The 24,479-nt window shown below is 30.6% G+C and overlaps 1 protein-coding gene across 1 annotated transcript; it reads left to right on the forward strand.

Annotated features, from left to right (window-relative positions):
* Positions 1–16,570: 16,570 nt before the first annotated feature.
* LOC128190343 (uncharacterized shell protein 2-like) lies at positions 16,571–24,441 on the forward strand. The gene is made up of 3 exons (XM_052862364.1): positions 16,571–16,886; positions 19,523–19,537; positions 23,113–24,441. Exons 1-3 carry the CDS (start codon positions 16,805–16,807, stop codon positions 23,757–23,759), a joined length of 744 nt encoding a protein of 247 aa, XP_052718324.1. The 5' UTR covers positions 16,571–16,804; the 3' UTR covers positions 23,760–24,441.
* Positions 24,442–24,479: the final 38 nt, after the last annotated feature.

The following is a 24,479-nucleotide window of genomic DNA, read 5'->3' on the forward strand; positions in this document are numbered from 1 at the left end:
TGTTGTGGTTTTAAAGAGGACAAGTACTTTTAACTTGTTTACAAATTTGAAAAAATTGCAATGGGTGAAATAAAGTACAAAGTTTAACCATTAACAGATCTGTACTTATTGAACGGTACAAAAACTTTCGGGGCGGGTCTAAAACATGTTAGTACATAACAGTCCATCAAAGAAGAAGAAAACAAAAGCGCTAAAATTGATCACAAAGCACCCAGATGTTATTGAAAATTAATAGTTATTGAAATGCTGCAGCCATCCCAGTATATTTGAATCTGTGTCTGTGTGCAGAAGTGCGTAAAAGTGCAATATATTTCAAAATCTATCTGCAACAACATAATTATTATTATAATATAAAGAAGATGGGTGCATAAGGCGTGTAAAATGCCCATATATGGAATGATTAATTTAATTTTTTTTTATTAAAACAGTGTATATTTAACATAACATCGGTTTGTAACCCCTAAATATTTTACATATTTATAATAGATTGATTTAAACTGGAGTATGCGTGTCAAAACCTCCAAATAGTGTCATTTTTATAACTTCAATGCCTTTTCTTTAATAGAGTGGGTCAGAGATACCATATTTTTGTCATATTCTAAATGCAGTTTAATGGAATTTTAATTGATTTTAATCAACAAAAACGTGGAGAGATGACCCACTTTACCTTTAAATATGTAATTTTTTAGCCACACAATTGAACGATATAGAAAAATAATACAAGTACGTAAATTCGTGGCCAATGTCTCATATAGCATTTAAACAACGCTATTTGTTGTGAATGAAATGGCTCAGTGGTTAGAGCACCAGACATTAGGTAACTTTATAGACCTGGGTTTTTGGGTTGTGGGTTGGATACCACCAAAACTTAAAGATTCATTATTTTTTTCTTATCGTTTTTTGAAATATTTCAAACTGAATATAGTTAGAAAATACCCTTTTGTAAACATTTATTATAACATATCAAATACAATGTATATTCAATTGAAAAAAATGTTAAATTTGAAATTGTATCTTACGACTAAACCAAATGGGCAGTTGCACCATCTTATTCCCCCATCTTCTTATCTTTATAGATAATATATTAGTATATTACGAGTCCATATAGTTCAATATTTGCAGCAGTTTAGTTTTCATTAAATAGAATTATTAAAAACAATTAACTAATTAATGATACGACGTGCATAAAATGGAATGAGAAGTGATAGTTCTAAAAATTCCAAATGTAATAAATTAACACAGCTTTTACGTTTCCTTGATTTTTTTCTAGCCAAAATAACAAAATGAACGTGCACGTATTCTAAGAAGTATTCAAATACGTGTACTAATTAACTTCTATGGAGCTATATTTTCTTAATAAACATCTTATGATAAAAACAGATTTTCTATTAAAAAAACCATTGGTTAATAGAATAATTTTCATATCAATAAATTAATATTTATAAGACATTAAATGGTAAGTGACGAAGCATAAACGGCAAGTATTGTGTGTCGCTGATCACAATTAGTTTTTGCACTTAAAATACGTGAATGTTAATTGCAGTTTGATATCTTTTGTCATATCTGTCCAGAACACGATGTCTGTAAAAGAATCGTACAAGTTTATTTTGAATTAGTTCTAGCTAAAGCGGTCAGAAAAGATTTTAATATATTCATAATATTGTTGAATTGCGAAATGACGAGCTTGATTTGTTGATATTTTAAGCATACTTTTTTGTTAATTAATTTGTTAAAAAATATTTAAAACAAAGATTTCTTTACTTTAGTACAAAGAACTATATATGATAAGAGTTAAATTTGGCCCCCATAATTCGCCATTTTTTAAGTGTTTCGGGTACAATAAAATGTTAACTAATTTTTTAGAAGAGTTGATATAAAATATAATTTTCATCGATTTATTTGATTTATTTGCACTCACTGGCAGTATATGGCGTCAGAAGTGACGCCATTTCTATAATTCAATCAAAATCAGCCCAAAATTGACATTTTTCTTCTCTATTTACGAATGGGAAATATAGAGCGCATGCTTGAACAAGGACAATTTTTTTGTCACTTATTAGTCTTGGCTAGATACATCTCTGATTAAAATATTTAATTTGTTCAAGAATGCGCTCTATGTTTTCGGAAGGAAAAACTGCTTGAAAACAAGCTGTTTTACGCTAAAAATGCAAAAATGGCGGGAAAAGGTTGTCTTTACAATGTCATATTTCTAAATTGTGAGCACTTGAACCAAAATGAATATTATGTAAACACATCAGATACATATCTGTACTAAGAAAACAAAGAATGGTATTAAAATGATGATGTTCATTTTAGGGGGCCATTTTAGGCCCTTATCATATATAGTCCTTTAAGAATTAGATCGATCTTGACTTGGGTGTTAAAGAAAAAACTGTTGAGATGACTAATCTAAGGCGGTATAGGTTCATTTAAAGTAGTAAAAAAATCTCTTTGCAAATGAATATTATGATTATGAAGAACTGCACTGTGTATGCAAAATTAAAAGTCAAGACGTAAACATATGCTAATTCTGTGAAATTTCAACAAATCAGAGAAAACATTCAAGAATAAAACTAAAAGGTATATTACTGCTTATACATTTAAAAAGTGAATTGTTCATTGTGGTTTAAAACAAAGAAGCAAAGATTTAGATAATACAATTGTTTGCGTAAGAAAATCAACGGCCAACATAACTTGAACTAATCAGTTACTTACGTACAATTTAAGTTTTTAAAAAGCTGCATATTGATTCTCTATTTCATAAGTATATATAGTACAGTAAAGGAAATTAATGCTATTCATTGCTAATAAGAGTTATCTTTCCTTCTTAAAAGACGACAGAGAAATTATACATGTATTGTTCATCCGCCGTTCTTGTTTAAGAAGACAAATTTACAATCAGATCTGCCTTAAACTTTGGCTCATGATATATTTTGCCCTTAACTAACATCTATTAAGACAAATCCAAATATTCTAGCTTTAAGTTTTGTGAATTTGAGTATCTTGTTTTACAGAGCTTTTCCTGATAAAGAAGAAAATGTAACCGTCTAGTACTTACGAGAAAAGATCTTGTTATTACGAGATAATCATACCGTTATGACGAGAAAAAATCTCGTTATAACGGATTAATTATATCGTTTTCACAAAAGATCTCAGTTTTACGAGTAAAGATATCGTTACTACGAGACACAGGCACCTGAAGTTAGATATTTTTCTCAAAATAAAAATAAAATGTAATGATAAAAGGCACCCATCGCCGCCATATTTGATTTATTTTAAACTGTCACATCAGATTTAGTTAAGCTTGGAAATCATCGGTAAAATTATATTGCGATCCTCACCGTCTCCTGATCGGTCTTTCAACATCTAAGCTTCCAACCAATTCAACCAAATGGTGCATTACACATGTTATAAATAAACATTGCACCTCAATCTGCATCTACTGCCATGGATTTGCGATAAAAGTGAAAAGGATGGACGGAAGTTGTCACCTCTATGTAAATGAGATTTCTTTGCACCGTGTGTATGTTTCAATATTTAAAAATACAATGAATATGCATTTATAAACATGTTTATGTAAACTTTTTGTAACAAAAGTTATAATTAATTCGACTGTTTATGATATTTCTTTTCTTAATTTTAACTTGTATGTTGATCGAATCCAAAATTGACGTCTTTTAACTATCCGTATCAGTGCCATATTTGGAAAGTATTTACCAAAGTATGACGCAATTATCATAATGTCAACTTCCGTCCACCCTTAAGCCTTTTGTCGAAATTATCTAAGGCAGTAGATGCAGATTGAGGGGTGGATTTTATTAATGGCAGGCGTAATACACCGCTTTGGTTGAATTGGTTGAGTTGAATGACTGATCAGGGAACGGAGAGGATTGCAAAAATAATTTTAACGATGGGCTTCAAGCAAAACTTCCAGCTGTTGTGACAGTTTGAAATAAATCCAAGATGGTGGCGATGATTACCTTGTGAATAACTAGATAAAGGGTATTTATTTTTATTATGAGAAAAATATATAACGTCAGGTGCATGTGCTACCGGAAAACATCTCGTTATAACGAGTTAATTATCACGCTATTACGAGAAGAGATCTTTACCGCAATGACGGGATATATAACGTCAGGTGCCTGTGCAACGAGAAAATAAAATCTCGATATAACAAGTAAATTATCTCGGTATTACGAGAAGAAATCTTTTTCGTAAAGATGAGATATGTTCTCGTTATAACTAGATCTTTACAAATTAAAGATCGATATAAAATTGTGCGTTTCTGGAAAGACCATAAGTTGATTGATTCACCCTTTCAGTTATTTTTTTTTCTAGAAACGTTAAATCAATTTGGAATAAATTTTTTTATTAACAATTATAATTTTTCATTTCTTTTCATTTGATCAGATTTTACATTTTATCTTATATGAATAAGTGGAACGAACTTCCTATAATTTTATCTTTCAACGTATAATATATTCCCACTCCGAAATAAATCCAAGGTAGTCCCAGGAATAAAAACGCAATTTTATTGCTTCCAGATGACAATACAGTTTAACTGATAGATATATAGGATTTACCCCGGAGTGTGTTTCATACAAAATCTATATCTAAATAATTGTTTTTGTATATTAATATTTTGGAGACTGAAAACAAATAATCTTATTTTAAATTGGATAGTTAATTTATTCAGTCTGCTGTGCTTCTTCTAAAATTGCTTTTACTTATTCAATCGTATCGTATATACGAGATAATAATATTTGTCTGGTCCTATTGGTTTCGTAGTTTTACGACAAGAATATTGTGGTTAACTTATTTTAGAAGAGGCTCTTTTGGAAACTCTCTGTTTAAATGATTTCATTATTATATATTCAGCATTTACTATAAATATAAATTACAATACCTAATTAGTATCACTTCTAATTAGATTTTATTTAATCATTAAAGTATAAATATATCCTAATTAGACATCATTGTTGTGATGATTTATAACAATTTGGACTGGAAGATCATAAAAATGTCACTCATACATAGAGCAAACTAAATACATCACAAGAAAAATAGTTCTATTGACGTTTCTGACTGTCCTGATTTCTTTTACATGAATAAAGTATGGGAATTTGCACCATATTGGCCTTTTAATTTGATGTATGAATATTAAAACAATAAGATACTCGATTTGATGGTTTACTAGCATGAGGGTACGAAGATAAAAACACTGAAGTAAAAAACACCGAAACATTTCACTAGGCATGATAGCTAAATTCATTGCTTTTCTCTCTCTCCCTCTCTCCCCATCTCTCTCCTTTCTCTCTAGGTTTTGTTCAAATCCTACAAGAAATTAAATTCTTATTACCAACTACAGAGATATTGATAATGTAAACAAACGAATTGTCTACCTCTTAATCAAACATTTATAAATGTAAGTATGCTTTGGTTTAGTCTGTTGGATACAAAATTTCTTCTTTCGATTATGTTGTTCAATATCTATCATATTAAGTAGTTTGCCATGTGATCAAGTACAGACAAAAATAAACCTTTCTTTGGTATTTTACAAATAGACGTATTTATAGCTTAAATGGTACTGCAGAATTTATTCAGTGATTCATGACCACCAACTTAAATTATGCGTTGAATGAGACAAAAGTCTTGATATCCTTTCGATCTGATTTGATACCCTTCAGATATTCTATATCAGGAGTTAACAAATTCTTTGGTTTTCAAGCCGTAAGATCGAAGGTCGAGTGCGTGGATCAAGCTTCTCTAGTCATTAACCGGTAAACTAAATGCTTTCCATACAATTTTATTGATTTACTTCACATCAATGAAATTGTTAGCGGTCTTTTCTGTTTTATGTGTTGATTGAAAAAATTTAAAAATTTCGTTATTCATTTTTCAGGCATTCTTGATTGAATAATAATGATTCCCATATTGGTGTAAATACGAACAATTACAGTTTTTTTTATTCGATTGACACGTGTATAAAGGTTGCGGCAGAACAAATTTGCAATGCTTCATTGTACATGTAGCTATTTTCATGAATCACCAAGCATTTCATTGTTTTACTGACACGTTAGCAATTTTGCTGAATCGTTCATAACATAGGGATTGAAAATGTTGATTTTAAAAAAGTTTAATTGCTTTGTTTTTAAGAAAAAGAGATTAAGATTGTTCCGAACTTGAAATATTGCTTAAAAAGGTAGGAGTTTGAACCTACCACGCTTTGCCAGATAATTATGTCATTGCGAAGGGGCCTGTTTTGTACCTGCTAATCATGTGATGTCGTAAAATAATAGACCGTTGTATTCGTGTCTCTTATTTACCTCAAAAAACTTAATATCCCATGGGGGGAAATAATAATGCCCACAGGATAAATTATTCTTCAACAAAAATATTGGTAATTTTTTTTTTTCAAATCCTATGATCGGAATTTAAGTTCTTCAGACATTTCTATAATACCACAATAGATTCTCCTGCGAAAAGAATTTTTTCTTTTAATTTTAGTTTAATGTTTCATACGACATGTGGTAAACATCAACAACAAAGTGGTTATATATTTTTGTTATACTTTCATGTTAAATACTGAAATCTGATTGGTTAAGACGCAGTTAATAATATTTACTATTACCCTCAGCGTTAGCAACGCACTTGGCAACGGGTAACATTAAAAAATGTTACATGCGCGAAAATTATGCGCGTACGGTTCGCTGTAGAATTCACGTTATTCCTATATAAAAGCAGTAAAATTTTCTTAAAAATTTTAAAAAAGACATTCAGTATAACAAAATAAATAGTGCCTGTTTGGGAGGATAACAGTTGAAATTGACACCCCTCGAAAACCATTGTCAACCTCCGCTTCGCGTCGGTTGACAATGGTTTTCTCGGGGTGTCAATTTCAACTGTTACCCTCCCAAACAGGCACTATTTATATATTGTCAAGGTATGATCAATTTTATTGTAATTAGATTGATTTTATTGCAAATTTGAATTTTTAAAACATGCAACATTAACAAAAATGCCATATTAGCACTAGTCAAAATGGAACAGAATGATTGACTGACAGACAGACGAGACGACGTGGTTAAAAGACGATAACGTAACCGATTTCACTGAAGGGGCTAATAAATATACTCCTTGTCACCACAGTCCTTTCCTAGTGTCCATAAACAACTTTGGTCCAGTTGTCTTACGGTGTCCCATCCCATGGCCAGTGTCTGTGGCACACTATCTTAAGATCATATGCATTAATTTCAAAAATATGTTTGTGTTTCGTGATAAGAAAAAGCAAAGTTACTCAGCAGTAGAGTAAGTGCATATTAATTGCGGTCCACAATGTGTCCGAGAGTTATAAATGTAAACGCGTTTGCTATCGTTTTAAAACATTACCTGTATGTATTGTTCTAATCTAAACACCATCAACTTTTGTGATTTTTTCCAGTGTTACTTAGTTCCCGTATACATGAAAACTGAATTAATTAGAAAAATATACCTGCAGTATATTTTTTTCTATGATTTTGTTCAATGAATGCATCATTTTTATCAAATATTATCATTTAGCTATTATTTCGCACAAAATAAAAATAACAATAAGTTATTTTTTTTTCATTTTTAAGAGATACTTATATTAGCACTGATGCTTTTGAATTTATATGAAAGCTTGCGGTTTTTACGTATAGAAATAAAGCATTGATACACAGTTTAAACCTGTTTCATTTATAGCTTGTTGGCAATTTGTTTGAATTTTATTTGTTGTATCTTATGTATTCAAAAACATATCAGTAACTGAGCATTTTTGGATCCCCCATAGCCGTCTTGAAGTAAGAAAGAACTAAACTTGGCTTTGTTAGACCCATGCATGTAGACTTAAATGTAACTCAAATTCGTTATATGCAGAAGATACATTATATACCTGCATAGTTATACCTGAATGAACTTTATATTTTTTTTTTAAAATAAGTGACCATATGTTTTATAGGTACGGCAAAACTGCAGAGAATATATCTACAAGCATTATATATTTTTCTCAAAAGTTATATACACTGCTTTTAATATTATGTATTTTATCAATCAAGTTTTTAAAAAAAATTCTTAAATTGAAATGATTATTTTTTTTTCAGTATTACTTTGCTTTTCGGTATATGCACCTTGCATTAAACAAAAACCCCCAGCTTTTTGGCATTTTTGACATTTAGACTTCTCACTGTCATATTTCGTAGTTATGAAATATGAAATTATCTTATATATCATGCAAACCGGAATATTAGATTGGTTTTGGTGATGCACTCTGCACACTTTATCATAAAACAAAACTAGTACATGAACAAGTTCTTTTGTTATCATCAAACGATTCCTATCATATGTCATCCAAAACGCTTTCAGATCAATTTTGAAAGAAAAAATATAATGACATTTTTTGAGTTTGCACCTCTATATATCGAAGCTCTGTTACTTTTGATATTTCTTGAAAATAAAGTTCCCATGAAAAGAGAATAACACAAACTGCAACGTTTTTAAACGTTGTACTGTATGTCAGTCTAGTTCGTTTGTTAATTTGTGAAAAGCTAAAGTTATAAAAAATTCATTACAACATTTTGCTTCTAAAATGGTAAGTTAAAGATGATTAAATCCATGATTCCGGGATGAAAAGTCAATGTGTGGTTTAATTATGAAAATTATGAGTTTTAATGATTTATAGCAATTAAGGTCATCTGCCTTTGCATTCATTGTGCATAGACAATGAAACCATTGCAATCTTTAATTTATGGAAAATTATTTTTTGTTACTTCTGACAAACGATTTTGCATAGATCTGTTTGATCCATGGAAAGTCATTCTTCTTTGAATAAGAAGTTTAGATTGTCCAGTACATGTATATAAATTTGTAAAATACAAAGTATAATTTCATTAATATTTCTTGGTAACAACGACGTAATTGTTCAAAGAAATAGCCAAAAACAGTTGTTAGCTTATTATAAATCAAGAAGAAATAAGGACTCTTTATCATTGCATTTTAAAAGACAGATGGTTTTCATATTTATTGTCATTAAATATCTTAGCAGTCTTCCTATAATAACCACAGTGATTAACCACACAAAGCAATAAAATGTTGACATCAACCATGTAACAAGTTAACAAGATTAAGCATGTTTACAATTCTGTAGCCACTGGACCATTTAATGGGTCATGTTGCATGTAAAATGTTCGTACTTACAATAGAATTGTGTTGTAATGCACAGCTGAATTGTCTGAAAAACAACAACATTCATATCACACAATCCAAGCACAAATTTAATTCGTTGGATTTTTCTCAACCAGTTCTGTATTCTGGATGAAAGATTTCCTTTTACTGAAATACTTTTAAACAATTATTTGAATATATACTACAGGATCATTTTTCTTTTACTAAGCTTTCATTCGAATAGAGAAATTGTTGACAGTTTGTTTTCAATTTTAAAAACAAACAACAATACCGGTATACTTCTTGCAAGTGATTTGCCTTCAAAATCAATTAAAATGAAATCAAGAAGCATGAGGAAACCATGTGCCTTGATCAATTTGTAATTTAAAAACCCCCGATTTTCTTTAAACTAATTCATAATAATTTGAAACTTGCTTTATTTCCTTTCAATATTTCAATAGAACTATGTCATTGGTGGATTTATTTTAGTTTCATAATATTCATTTTTGCCGAATATTCATCTCACATCATTATCCATTTACATTCATATAATAGTTAATATGCTCTACAAGTATTTGTGAAAATGGAAATTCATAAAAACGACTTTAAACTTTTAGCCATTTACTGTATGTGGTTTGGTATTAAATCTAGTCATGATCATCTTTAAAACTAAAATATGATAGATATTTAAAGGAATTGGTAATCTTACATTCTAAATAGGTTTTTTTTTTAAAACCAGACATAAAGTGAATTCACACGAAAAGCACATGGTGTGTATCAACTAATCAAAATAATTGATCCTATGAACTTTTTATCCCCTAAACATATTTATCAATAAATATTAATTTCGATAACGCATATCGACTCTTTCCCCTGCATTCATTGGAAGATCGTTTGGCACAATTAGAATAGACGTCAAAAAGCTCGCACTTGTCAATAACCAAAGACGGAAGTCTCTCCTTAAAAAAAACCGTACATGATCTTCATTTTCAGAATTTGCATCAGAAAAAAAATACTGATTTACTTACAGGTGCTTCTGATGAGAAAGGCAAAGTTGTCTGTTATTGGAGAATGGCAAATGCTTACAAATGCGTTCTCTCTGCAGGACACTATAAAAAATCGATCGGATGTCAAAAGTCAGACATGTCAAGAAATTAAATACTATTCAATTTCATTCGAAACAGAAAAAATTAAATGCAAACAAGACTGACTTCTTTATATTTCAGATACTAAGTAATTTTTTCAAATATTTTTTCCTTAAAGCGTAATTGTTTTTTACTCATCAGGTAAATTTTGAAATCTCTTCATCATGACAGTGTTAATAGAAAAACATATATGTCTATATCAAATTCTGTAGATTTTATCATTATTGAATATTTTTAACGAGGCTTGTTTAGTTGTACTTTACAATTACGACCTTTCTTTGAGCAAATGATATTCATTTGTTATACAGTCTTTATTATCAATATATGTCCTGTTGAAAAATACAGTTGACATACAAATATGTATTTACTTTCAGAAAAACAATTAAAATAACGTAGATATTGTCATTGTTAACCGAGATTTCGTGTTCATTAACCCAGTACTCAGAGTGTAACGATGACAAATTCAAATAACATTGAAATTCGACCACATTAAAGAGCATTTGTCTTGTTTTTTTTTCAAGTTTAACTTAAGACAAACCTTGTGGAACCTTCTTTTTGATGAAGCTCTTGTCGCTTTTGCTCTTTATTTGCAGTAATTGTGAAACATTTTTATTAAAGGTATACAACAAAAAAATACTCCCTTGAATAGAAAATGAATAATTAATCTGTTAAATAGTATACAAACTTCCTAGCGTGTTATGTCTTTAAAAAATGCATGTATATCACAGTCAACAAAATACTAAGTAATATCATTTCCTTTGGATCTCATGGTGTGTTTCTATAAATCTTGACATTTGAAAGGTTTTATATGCACAACGATGCGTTGCATTCTTTAGATTTGTTTTATGTCTTACAAATACGAAGGAAAAGGCTCGAACATCAGGAAACCAATATTATCTTCTTAAAAAAGGGATACATTGTCAAATTAGTTGTCACATCAAATCGTTATCTTGACAAATTTATAACCCATCATGATATAGATTACAAGTATCTCTATTACTCTCTGTTATACCTCACTAGAACATGTATAATTAATACTGTATCTATACCACTTTTTATTCCCATTTCTTTTGGAGAGGTTAATTAACTTTTGTTAAACACATTGTTTCAATTCATCGAACATTGATTTTCTTTCGTGTCTTTTTTTCAACAGTGGTCATTCTACGCAAGCGTGTTAGGGAACCGTTGACACTTGGTTTTATTTTCCATACTTTTAAAAATTTTAAGTGTAAAGTTTTACACTTTAATACTTAAAAATTTACACATTAATACATGTTTGTAAATATTTCACATTATTCCGTTTAAATTTTAAACTTTAATGCATAAAATTAATTCATACCTTTATGTTTAATATTCTCATTTCCATCGATAAACTTTACACTTTAGTGGGATATCGATTGAGATTATATGTAGATTGTTTTAGTCTTTGGAACTTTTACAAACAATGCACTAGTAAAGAGTACCATGAATATTGCACTTATTTTGATGGGAACAAATTTAATTCTTTTACTATATTTAAAACCAAGATTGGGTTTCTTTTCGAATTGAGTAATTATAATACACATACTTCAAAATCACTTGATTAAGTTAAACAAATTGTTTGGAAATAAGACATATATGAAATAAGACACTTATGTAGCAATATACCTTCATCACCTGCAGATGGTGTTTTTGTCTTTCAGTTAATTCGATACACAATGGTATGCTCTTCGTATGAACAGGTTCTAAGGCGACTGACAAACAAGTTGATAAAACAGGACTATCAACGGTCCCGTTTAAAAGTCACCTTTTCGTAAGTTCCATGGTCGATACAACGACCTTGTCAGCAAATACAATCCTCCACTGGGTCGCATGCTAACTGACGTTTATTATACTTATTGTTAGACCATAATTAATCACCTAATTGTCTACAGACTTTCCCCGATTACGACAAAGCGCATACGGCGGATGCGACCGGTCAGCAGACGATGCTCACTCCTCGTAGACACCTGATCCTACCTCTATCTTTTTAGAGGTCCTTGTTGCTCTGCTTTGAATTTGTATTTCGTTATATCGATTTTTGAGATGGTTGACAGTTTGTTATTGTCGTTTTTCATGAAATATGTCAACCAGATATCAAAGATGGGCAATACATATCAGATTGTTAATTTTACACATCCATTCATATCTAAACCACCAATCATAATGTATTAAGCCTTTTTTTTTTTTAAAAGTTATAAAGAATGATTAAAGTTGTGATAGATTAAACCAACAGGACTAAAATATGCCCCCCCCTTTCGATCTTTGATATTGGTCCGTTTTAAAAATGATATTGAAAATGAATGTTTATAAATTTTTGTATTATGGAGACTTGACCGCTATTTTATAACATCTTACACACCATTTAACTTACTGATTTAAATGTGATCAGACACCGTTAACAGCGTGAGTTGTTTGACTTTTGGTACGTACAAAGATTTATTTTACCACTTTTACTGAGCTTGAAAGATGCATCAAATACAGTTGGCAGGTATAATCAAATCGAGGCCCTGACCATTTTGCCCTTATGAGTCACAGTCGCACAGCATGACACGAGATTCTTGTCACGGTCTTATAAACATTGCAAGAATATTGTAGAGGTTTGGAAAGATCGACAGAAACATATATGTTCCTTTCTTTGAACAGATTATAGCGTTGGTTTCACACTCTTAAAGAGATAAAATTGCGTGTTCGGACAGGATGTTGCTTGTATGTTGTACTTAACAAGTCGTTTTCTACGCCAGATTAGGAAGTTGCTTTTTGAAAAATTTCGCTGAATGATGAAGTCAACTGATAATGAATGTTTTATTAACGTATTCTTTGAGGATTTACAGCATTTAATTCTACTCAATTTTATTCATCAGAATACTAATGACAAACTCAATACAATGACGCTAAAAATAATAAAATTTTAGTCGTTTGATGATAAATGTCTTATATCATGCTCGTTACGCCTTTTTCACCGTTTTTACTTGTAGTATATAACTCAAAATATGACCCTGTATCAAGAAGTTACCAAATAAGTTGTCATTATATAATTGTGCATATACAGTTCGACTTCGATATCTCGAATACAGCGGATATGTCGAAGTGATTTTAAGTCCCAACCACTTATTTTTAAAGTATTTTAACCTCGATATCTCGGATACTCAGATATATCGAAGTTTCCAAACAGTCCCATCTAGTTCGAGATAACGTTTATAATCCAAAATAGATATCAAAATTATCTGTATTTAAGTTGACTTAGCCTGTTTTACAAAATAAATCATCAGAGAAAATTACTTATATTTTTAAACAGTTCTTTTTTTCTGTCCTGTTAAATATTCTGTTATTCATTTACTTTATAATTGTTTTTTTAGCAACATTATTATATAATAATATTAATTTGTTGGTTTTTGGAAGAAAAACTCCCTCGGCTTACCACTTTGAAATTGAAGATCTGTTTGACGTAATCGTTTTATTCTTTACGATTTTTATTTTGTTTATTTTCCGCTAACATCGCAAACTAATTACCATTATTTAACAATTAATAAGTAGTAAAAAATAGAGTGTCAAAAATATATCAGATCAAAGTCATTAAATGTTTCAACTCTGACTTGTAAATAGGGCGTAGGATTTCATTATCTTCAACAATGAATATATTCCTTGTTACGTGACGTTATTTATTGGTTAGAGAAGCCACAGCTTCTATTGTTACTGAAACCTTTCCCCACAAAACGTATCTATCGTATCTAAGTTTATACCAGACATTTATCAAATATTGCTTGTGTAATCATTTTACTTTTGGGCTTTAAGTTAAATCTACTCTAAAACGGAAAATAGTCCGTCCAACAGTCGCTGCGGAAGTATGTAATTTGTCTTCATCTGTTTTAGTCTCAAATTGAGAGATACCAACTTCATTATTTGATTATCACATGGACGAACAGTTTGATACAAAGTTTATATTTTGATAACTGGTCCATAGACGTGAGTTTCACGCAAATATTTTTCAATCAGATTAAAACTCTTATGTAGATAGTCAAGCATATGCTTGAGGAAAAATAAAAACTAAAAAATTTAATCGTTTTTGTAGCAAAACTGTTTACTTTATTTGACACAAGTAATAATTACATAAATTGTCTCGATTTCCTTTTCGGTTTGATATATGTATCTCTAAGTAACTTTTCACACATCAATATACGCCAAAAAACTGTGAAAAATTTATAGGCAAACATCATTTTTAATTTTTTTTTTATATCAGTTAACTTTTAATAGATTTCTTGTATAAAAACTGTTTTGCATATATTAAACAAATGAGGGTTGAATGCAATATACATATACAAACTGTAAAAATATCAAATGATTTAAGACCAGAGACGGTCCATTCACACATACATACACTGCATTGCAGTGTGGACTAAGTGTTCTCTTGTTTCCCTAATTATAAGAATTTAACACCTGATAGATAAAAAAGTTTGTAAGTTGACACTTCATTATTTCTAAGAGATGTCATTTTTGACATTTGACGTGGTCATACTGACGGAAAAATGTCTGAAAGTAATATTGAACGTACAAACAACATTTTTCGACATTGATTTTTCAGGATTAAGAAACCTTTTGTCTTGGTCTTTTCTGAGTCAGTAAGAGCTACTCCTTTTCAAGGAAGTATTTATGTAATTTTTCACAAATCTGATGTAAAGTTCTGGGGAAAATGCGAAATGGTATGAAAATCACAAAGGAAACAAAATATAATTTGCTTACTTTTATGAATGGGCGTTTATATCAAAAACTCGGTGAAGCTAAAATTTCGAAATATTTACCACATTTTTATTCTTAAATAATTCCTCCCAAATGATAGGAAAACAAAAAATATCGCCAATGAATTTGCAGATTTCATCTGACTTCAATTGGCGCTAAGAATGCTTGCACTATATTTCACAAAAGATTTATCACAATTTGTTAAAAAAATTACAGACAACAAAAATGAAGACATCAATTTCAACAGTTAATTACCACTTGTTTTATCATTAAATGTTACGTCGCTCGCTCCTTACAAAGACAGATATTTGAAAAATGTATATTTATTACTACATCTTATCTTTGTTTCTGTTATAGTCCAGCTTACCAGATAAGAAGTGATGCATATACAAAAAAAAAAAGAAAAAAAAAAAGGAAAATGCAGTTGCTAAGCGACGAAGTTTATGTCATATTCAATTTGTCATACTTGGATAATTCAAATCTTCTGAGTTGTTCTTTATGTGCAAATTATAAAACTACATAATCTAATGAGAAAAAAAATCTAACGAAGAAAGTGTTAATCGGTCAGCTGTGAATGGGTTGGGTTCTTTTTTAAATATATCCCATTGAGCTAACAAGTTTTAAACAATCATTTATTTTATAAAAAAGTATCAATTATTTCGACCAAACCTTGAACATTTTTAAGTGCGTTAATATAAGGACGATGCCAACGCACTTTAAAAAAGTTTGTTTTTTTAAAGCACGTTGAACTGGTCTCAAAATTAACCCACTGTGAAAAATTTTCAAAGTGCGTAATTTTTTAAAGTGCAATGTAACATACCTGTTTACTATGTTTGCTATCGGACACATTTTATATGCAAACAGAAAGTTGAATTTGCACTATTTATTAAGCTATAAATTCTCAATACTTTATTTATATCTATAATATTTACGTAGCGTTATTTTGCGGATATTGAGTTTGTGCAATCATGTTTATCATTTCATGACAGAAAACTACAACACATATTTTGTTAAATTGAAAGTTAATTCATCTTTACTGGACAAAAAATTATGAATATACTGTACTTACTATATCTAATTTATTTACATAACTTTGTTTAGCAAGTATGATTCCATTTCAAATTATTACACATTATGTACATACAAAGTATTTCTATATCTCCTTTTGTATGATGATTTATGACTTTATCGTTATACGAGTCTTATTTGATAATAATAAACTGCCAACTCTCATGTTAGGTCACTCTGGGCTTTGTCATTCTTTGTTGTTAGGATGAGTAATGTTCATATGTAGTCAGAAACGAGAAAAGTAATGCATTGTTTGGCAGTTAGGAAAAGATAAATAGACAAGTATTAGGATAATCTACATAGCAGTAAGGTTCCCCTCACGACTAACCGTTTCGTTTCTTGACAATTAAATTTTTCTACCGCAGTCCCTCTGGTTCCAGTTTTGTCAAACGGGTAACCGCAAGGAGAATGCTGGGAGCCTGTGTTACCAGCAGCCGACACCTCCCGTCATGCATCACGACTCTGTGCGCGAAACTTTTGCACAGACTGACAATACGGAAGTTGGAGAGAATTCAATTGCCTATCAGTGCGAACCGCCGGTCCAAGCCTCATTAAATCCGTCATGACAATTGTGTCGGTTGTAACGACAACGATTATATATAAGTTAACTTAATGAAGAGGCTCGACAGGCAATCACGGACAGCCCCAGCGAAAACATGTTTGTCGTTAATATTATTCTAATTTTTTATGGATGTGTAACTTTAATTTGTTCAGTTAATGCTGTTACAATGCACTATGGTAAGTGTATTCATTTATTATTGAATGGGGATCAAAATTCATTTATTTTCTATCCATGTCCAACATTAATTTATCCTGCTTAACAAATATAAACCATACATTGCTTCAATAATTTTAATTCATGTCTTTATGAAAAATGCTAATGTATTATATAATGATGCACAGTTGTTTTATTCATAGTAACTGGAGTTAAATATAGTTTTAAAGTTCTTTTGTCCTAATGCAAATAAAAAAATACTTTATACATGTATTGAATAAACAGATAACGTGATATGCCTTGTCAAATATTTATTCATTATGCTTGATTATTGATCTTACATATAATACCCGGTTTTATATCAGACATATATTTTTTAGAAACGGGTAAAAAAGCTATTTTTTAAATCAATGTCTACCTTTGCAAAGTCTTCAATGAATACTCGCCAAAATTGTTCATTTTTATCTTTTCAATTTATAGTTGATACAATCAATTTTTTTTGGTCAAGACAAAGGTTTTGCCATTGGAAAGTTGTAGTGTTGTGTGGCGGTCATATACAATTTTTTTTTCAAAAGCGTACAGTCATATCAGGACACGTACCGATAAAAAAAGGACTCCTCTATCTCATATCAAGAATAAGGAAGTGCCATATATAATTCCATCTAAACATGTTTTTCATCGCTACCTAACATGACCACACATTGTACATCTCTTTTGAACATCTCTCTCTCTCTCTCTCTCTCTCTCTCTCTCTCTCAGAGAAATTGCAATGAATGATGCATAAAACAGGTAACATATGTGAGGATAGAAAGTGGGGTAAAAACATTTCACTTCTATTGCATGTGCATAAAAATAGGTCTGTATGTTGAACCAAAAACATAAAAAAAGATCATATACTTCAAAGAAATAAGCGCGCCCCCCCCACCCAAAAAAAAATTACTATTATGTTTCGTATCTAATGCGATAAGCCTTTAAAGCATGATACACAACTGATTTATATGGTGTTATATATGGAACTTCTGATCTTGCCTTATTGTCACCTGTGGTAATTTTTTTGATTGAATAACTTTTTCTTAGAAACTCATTTTTGTTTCGTATGAAAAGTTGCGTTTAGGAGTGTGCAATTTTCCTCAATCTCCACAATTTACAAACATCGATACAAAAGAAAATTGATCAAGATCATACAAAAAGATTACAAAATCATTTATGATATCAGAAACAAAACAAAATGCTTTAAACATAAGTTTTATTTGGTTTTTTTTTTTCTTTTTTATTATATATATATTTTGAAGGCATTGTTTTTTTTACGACGTAGAAAGTTGATAGAAGGTTGATAAGTGCTGGAAGAAACGAAAACGTCACGGTATAAATAACTTTTTACATCTTTGTGTACACCTTAACATCCACGCTAGATGTGTTAACCGTTTCTTTTGGAGGAAGAATCAACTTTCCGTGTAACTGAACTCACCTTTGATCTAAGGTTTCAAAAGGACCTACATACTTGTATATTTCCTTTAAAACTACTTCTTGGATAGGTCAAGTCTATCTGATTGATATGCCCAAATCAATCTACTGGACCTAGATTCCTCCCCACACTTAGGAGGCCAATCAATATCAAAATCGACATCCGCAAGACAAGGGGAAGGGGTCAAGATAAATTATTTTGAACACCAAAAATTCAATTTGTACGTCATTCAAATCAATTCTTTTTGCAAAAGAAACACCTGGCTCTTCATCTATCGCACCATGATTATTCTACCGCTAACCAAATGAGATTGATTTAAGATCCAGTGTGGAGTCATTATGCAAAGTGGCACATATATCAAACTCTTTAATTGTTTCGGATTTACCTCAAAAGACTTTTCACCATTGACCTCCTTGTCTCTTGTTCTGACAATGCAGAGACGATGTCCTGAATCTGAAAAGAAAAAAAATGCAATCCTATAAGACAATTAAACCGCAGTTTACTAATATGCAATTTGCACATGATTCATTAACAAGACCATATTTGCTTTTGCAATTCCTTAATATCTTTCTTTTGCAATATGGACAGTCAAAATTCAATCTAGAAAAAATTTCTGTCAATCTATAAAAATCAACTGAATCATTTTCAAATAACAATTGCTAGTAAACCAAATTTATTATTTATTTCTGTATACTACTCTATGAAATCTACGCTTTTACATCTTTTATATCTTTTAAATTCATATCTTAATGTCTGAGTGCACATTACAACATTATTGGGTTCAACTGGTTCCTACCAATTCATTATCTAAGGGTCAACAAGCACGTGATGTAATAGGACAACAAGCTTGTTTCGGAAAACAATCACCGATTCATTAACTTGTAAGAATTTGCGAGAAGGTTTAACACACTCAAAGAAAACTAAAAATAGTAACACCCATACACACACATAGAGATATTTTTAATGATTATGTAAATGTATCTTAAAATACACAGCTTCTGTAGTTCAAATGAAACCGATATAAAGTTTAAATCAGTGATTAAAAAATCACAGAGTAGAAGGTAATTATTAACATATTTGATATATTTCACAAACATGTGAACAAATCTCAAGAAGAATGATGATTGTGTTGAATGTATAATATTATTTAAATGTTTGAAATTTCCATTCATAATTTCTTCTTTCTATTTCCAGAAATGCGGATGTGCAGTAAGTATTCTTAATCTTACTACAAACTTAATATCTCCATTATACACACGTATGGCTTTACTGCACAAATTCATTGCATTCCATCGTTCTATATCTTCACTTCTTGTAAAGCGAATTCTTAAGTAACACGTTTGCAAAAAATATATACCAGAGTGGATGTTACCAGCATTTTAGCTGGGGTCATCTGTCTTTATTCTATCATATAAATGTCGTATTAGATACTAAATGTTCTTGTCTGCTACAAATAACAATAAAAACAGATGATTTACAACCAAACCCGATGAAATAGAATGTTGCAAGAAATGTAAAAGATTTATTTTTTTCAATAAGATGGTTCTTTGCAAAATAGGTCAACCTCAGTCAAAACTATCATTGTGCGAATTACATCGAATAGAAGTTACTAGTAATCAGCAAGAATAAGGCGTCAGTTGGCTATAAAATCCATTTCATTTATAAGAAAAACTCTAAAATGTTATCAGGATGGAAAAGAAATACATTAGATATTTATTCTAAATTAACGTAAAGTAAATTAGAAAAATATACACGTTCTATTAAAAGACACGCAGTGATGATCATGTGCAAACTGTCTGCGAGAAAGTCTTGGTTACCGTGAAATAGGGTTAATTAAGTTAGGCCATGTACGTACAACCAAATACTCTTAATACAATTACACTTTACAAAAATATTAGTGAAAGATGAAACAAATATACATTTAACATGAATTACATAAATGTAGAAAACAAATAACAATGTTTAGGTATCTGTTTGTAAGAGAGAAATGTGTTCTAATTTATGAACTTTTCCTGTTCTTGAAGAGTTGCCCTCTCCCCTCTTTGCTTTATCTACATAATTTATATAATCTATAAAATCCATTCCAAAAAATATCTTTATAGTGTAAAATTTATTTTGAGTAGTTTTTCTTATCTTAATGATTAAATACATCTTTCCAATAAAGCATATATTGATATTCTTAGTATTTACTTTTTCATTTTAAAAATAAATGCCCACATGCACCTTCAATTACCACTTATGATAATAACATTTTTGAAAATTTCTCTTGGTAAATGCATTTATCCTTTTCTACACTAAAATGCTTCGAATGAATATCAGTCTAAGAGTATTCAGTACATGATGAATATTCAAGGTTAGAAAATGATGTCCTAATATAGATTGGATACCTATAAGGTTTAAAGATTAACCCTTTCCACTTTATGATAACGTGAATTAAGCAGCCTTGATATAAAGAAACTTATCAAAATAATCAAAGTAAAAACAAACTGAAATACAAGTGTATTAAACAAAAAACATGTCAGAATGTAACCTGAATTTAGTAACATAAGTTTTAAGAAAGATAACCTTTTGTCAAAAAAGATATTGCCGCACATTAAGCACTTATCTTTCAAAATGGATTCAAAAATTAATTCAATCTTCTTTATTATTGATAATGCATGATAAAGAATAAAACAAATCGATTGGAACTAAAACAAAGATGGAACACAAGACTGTCGTATTTGAAAGAAAATAGGAAGTTTTACCTCTTTAAACTCAGTGCATGTGCAAGTGACGATAAATTAGACATGACATCGGTCGCTTGTCGGTGTGTAACCTTGGGTTTTTCTAGAGCTAAATGTACATTGTAAAGCTCTATAAATCTTTTGTCATAATTATACTTTTTGGTTGGAAAATATTTTAAGTTTTACACCGTTACAGATGGAACTAAGTAAAGGAGACGATTTTTGGCTGTTTCTTTAAGGATTTAACGTACTGATGTACATTAATGGTAGTTGACTTTCTACATTCAATCTATTATTTGTTAAAAAAACATGTTAATGTAAACAAAATAAATAGGCTTTCTGTAACGCGGGTTATGTGTTTTTTCTGCAATGTAGCCACCTTCATATTCCGCATGAATCACCAAAGAAAGTATTTAAATGTTTAATCACTCGCAGTAAAAAAACGGGTTCTTTATGTGTGTCACATTGCAATTACTGTCTTTAAATAGAAGCATAAAAATACCAAAGTGAGAAAAAAATATGATTTAAAGTAATTCGATGACTGTTTTTAGATACATTTAAAAGGTGTGCATCTTAAATTACTATATGCAGTCAAGATCAGTTCATTGATAAAGCCAAATTCCCTGACGGGGCCGTTTGCTTATGCTCTCTGTCATGCTGCAATGCTTACAATAATTTGCGCTTGCTTTATCATAAAGCGGAATGGAAAATTAATATTTGTGTTGGATCAAACAAGATTTGCAACACATTTATATTCTTTAGACTATAGTGACTTCTAAGGAATTCATATATTGATGCGAGGTACACGGCAGGTATAGAAATAACTTATTTATAAAACTTTGAGTTTTTTTTAGGACCAATCCAGAGTTGATTTTCAATAGTTTTAATGACAGTACATAACAGTAATTATCCAAAAATATACATAACACGAAGTGTATTTAAGAACTTTTTAAATCAAATACATGTATGCTGTACAACTGATTAAATCAAAAAGATTCCAGTGCTCTAAATGTTGCATACATAAAACGCAATATCATGAATTTATAGCAAAATGACATTACTTTCAGTAACATGGGGAACATGTCTATTCTATTATTAAACACCTCTTAAATATTTCATACACGTAAAAACTTGAAAGAAATTGATTTTTGTTAGATCGTTGTAGGAACTGTTACGATTTCTCATATGAATGAGTGTTCGAGACAAATTCACATTATTTTAATTTTTAGTTAGATCTATCACTTTTTTTTCCCTCGTCGATGTGACATTTTGCAATTTTCGTTACTTTTACGCCAGACCGAGTTTCACTGGAATGCTTTACATTGTTTGACGTTATATCTACTGCTAATTTGAACGGCAAACATTATTTACACCTGACGAAGATTGAGAAGTAGTCTTCCGTGACTTAATTAATCGTACATCCAGAACTACATGTAATTAATTAAAAACACTTGTTTCTAGTGCAACATTCACATACCAGATGTCAAGTTCATAATACATTGTAGCTACATGTCAAAACATTTTAATAATAACAGAACACCTAGTGTCATATCTTCTGGGTTTTATGATGTAAAGAAAGAAGGACAACTCTTATTTGGAATGCAAAACTCTAACATCTGAATGTTTTTTTAATTAAGCGTGTTGATTTTACTTATAAATTGAAGGTTATAATACTATCAATTAAAATCATTTTCTTTTCGACATTCATTCTCGATTTCAGAAGTACATACCAGTATATATTTCTTAGAATTTTTCCATTCCACAGTATGAATGTACACATTTTGATATATACGATATTTTTTAAACATAAGAGTTGTAATTGAAGTCTTCTTTCATTACATCGTTTCGTTACGTTATTCCACAAAACAATTCTTTAAGAAGCACAAACATCATGCATTATAAAACATTCAGCATTGAACTCTTGAACATGCATGGTACAAAAGTATTAATAGTTATAGAACTTGTTTCTAGACGTTTTGACCTTTGTCAGTTCAATTTAAGAAAAAAAAAGTTACCAAACAAAAATACCTTTATAATGTATTTTTTGTTGTTAATTTTCAGTGATAGCAAAACAATCACTGAGCGACAGACCAGTGGGACCTGAAGGTATTTTTGGGGATTGCAAATGTTTTCGACCAGAAGAGGGCTGTCCAAAGTTTTGGTTTCGACAACCCCGAAACGTATGCCCCGGGGAAACAAGGGTCATCGAAGTTCCAGAAACGTATACAGATTACGAAATTTACCAAGAAGAGCGAATAATCTGGAAGGAAGTTCACAACCAGGGAGTGGTCGATGTACCCGTTGAAACATACAAGGAAGTAATGATACGACCAGCGATAGAAACCAAAACCTACGAAAAACAGGTGCGTCCTGTTTCCTTGGTTCCAGGGAAGAATTCACCCTCTGTGCCAGCTGTGGCCATGTCAGCACCCGTCGCTGTTCATCGTAAGGTGGATCCACCAGTGGTTGGGGTCGTCAAGAAGACCGAGATAAGAAAGCAACCCATTGTGAAGACCATGAGAAAACCCATTAAGACATACATCACCAGGAAAAGGCCAGTACAGAAAGTTAGAATACACTACAAGAAAATAGCGATCGAACATATAAATTGCTGTCCCAACTTGAAGTTTTGGTTCATCGATTTGCCTGTGGTTGTTGAAAACAACGAGGCATATGATCCGAACACTAGAGACGTGGTTCGGAAGTAGATAGGACAAATTCTGTCTCCTATAACTTTTTTGTGGTGATAGTAAAGCCACTTGGCCAACACTCCAATTTTGTTTATCTTTCTGAATTTAAACTGCACAGAGAATAGCAAGAAAGGCAACCAAATTTTTTCAACGCACGTAATATCGTGTAAATTTAATTGAATATATATTTTCGGTAACAAATTTGGAAAATAATTTCGAAATCGTGAAAAAAAAATTACACAAGAAAAAAAAAATAGTCAGCTTACTGTTTAAATGTTATTCGGTTTTATTGGTTTCTTTGTCAAGGAAAGGTGTAGCTAATAAATTGAAAGCTCTTGAAACAACTGCGAGATAATGTCTATTCGTATATCCTCCTTGATATATATATGCATTCACCTTATATGTACTAGTCCCTTATTGTTCGTGCTTTTCATTGTATCTGGAAGATTCATCCAATTGTAATGTCGATGATCTATTCAAATTACCATTTAGTTAAATATTATCCACACAGGGTATATTCGTATTCCGGTCTTGAAAGTTGATTCAGCATGTCCACATTAATTGATATATTTTAGCACTGTAATCAAATACCACATTGTAAGTGACCATTTCATGTAACAAACGTCTATTTATTTGGTTTTAGTTATGTACAGAACTCATTGCCCCATCATCTAAATAAACAAAATGCTGTATTTTTGAACTTCGTTCAGAAGTGTTTTATTTATGATGTGCATGCTA

This window comes from Crassostrea angulata, chromosome 6 (assembly GCF_025612915.1).
Source record: "Crassostrea angulata isolate pt1a10 chromosome 6, ASM2561291v2, whole genome shotgun sequence".
Classification (NCBI taxonomy): Eukaryota; Metazoa; Mollusca; class Bivalvia; order Ostreida; family Ostreidae; genus Magallana; species Magallana angulata.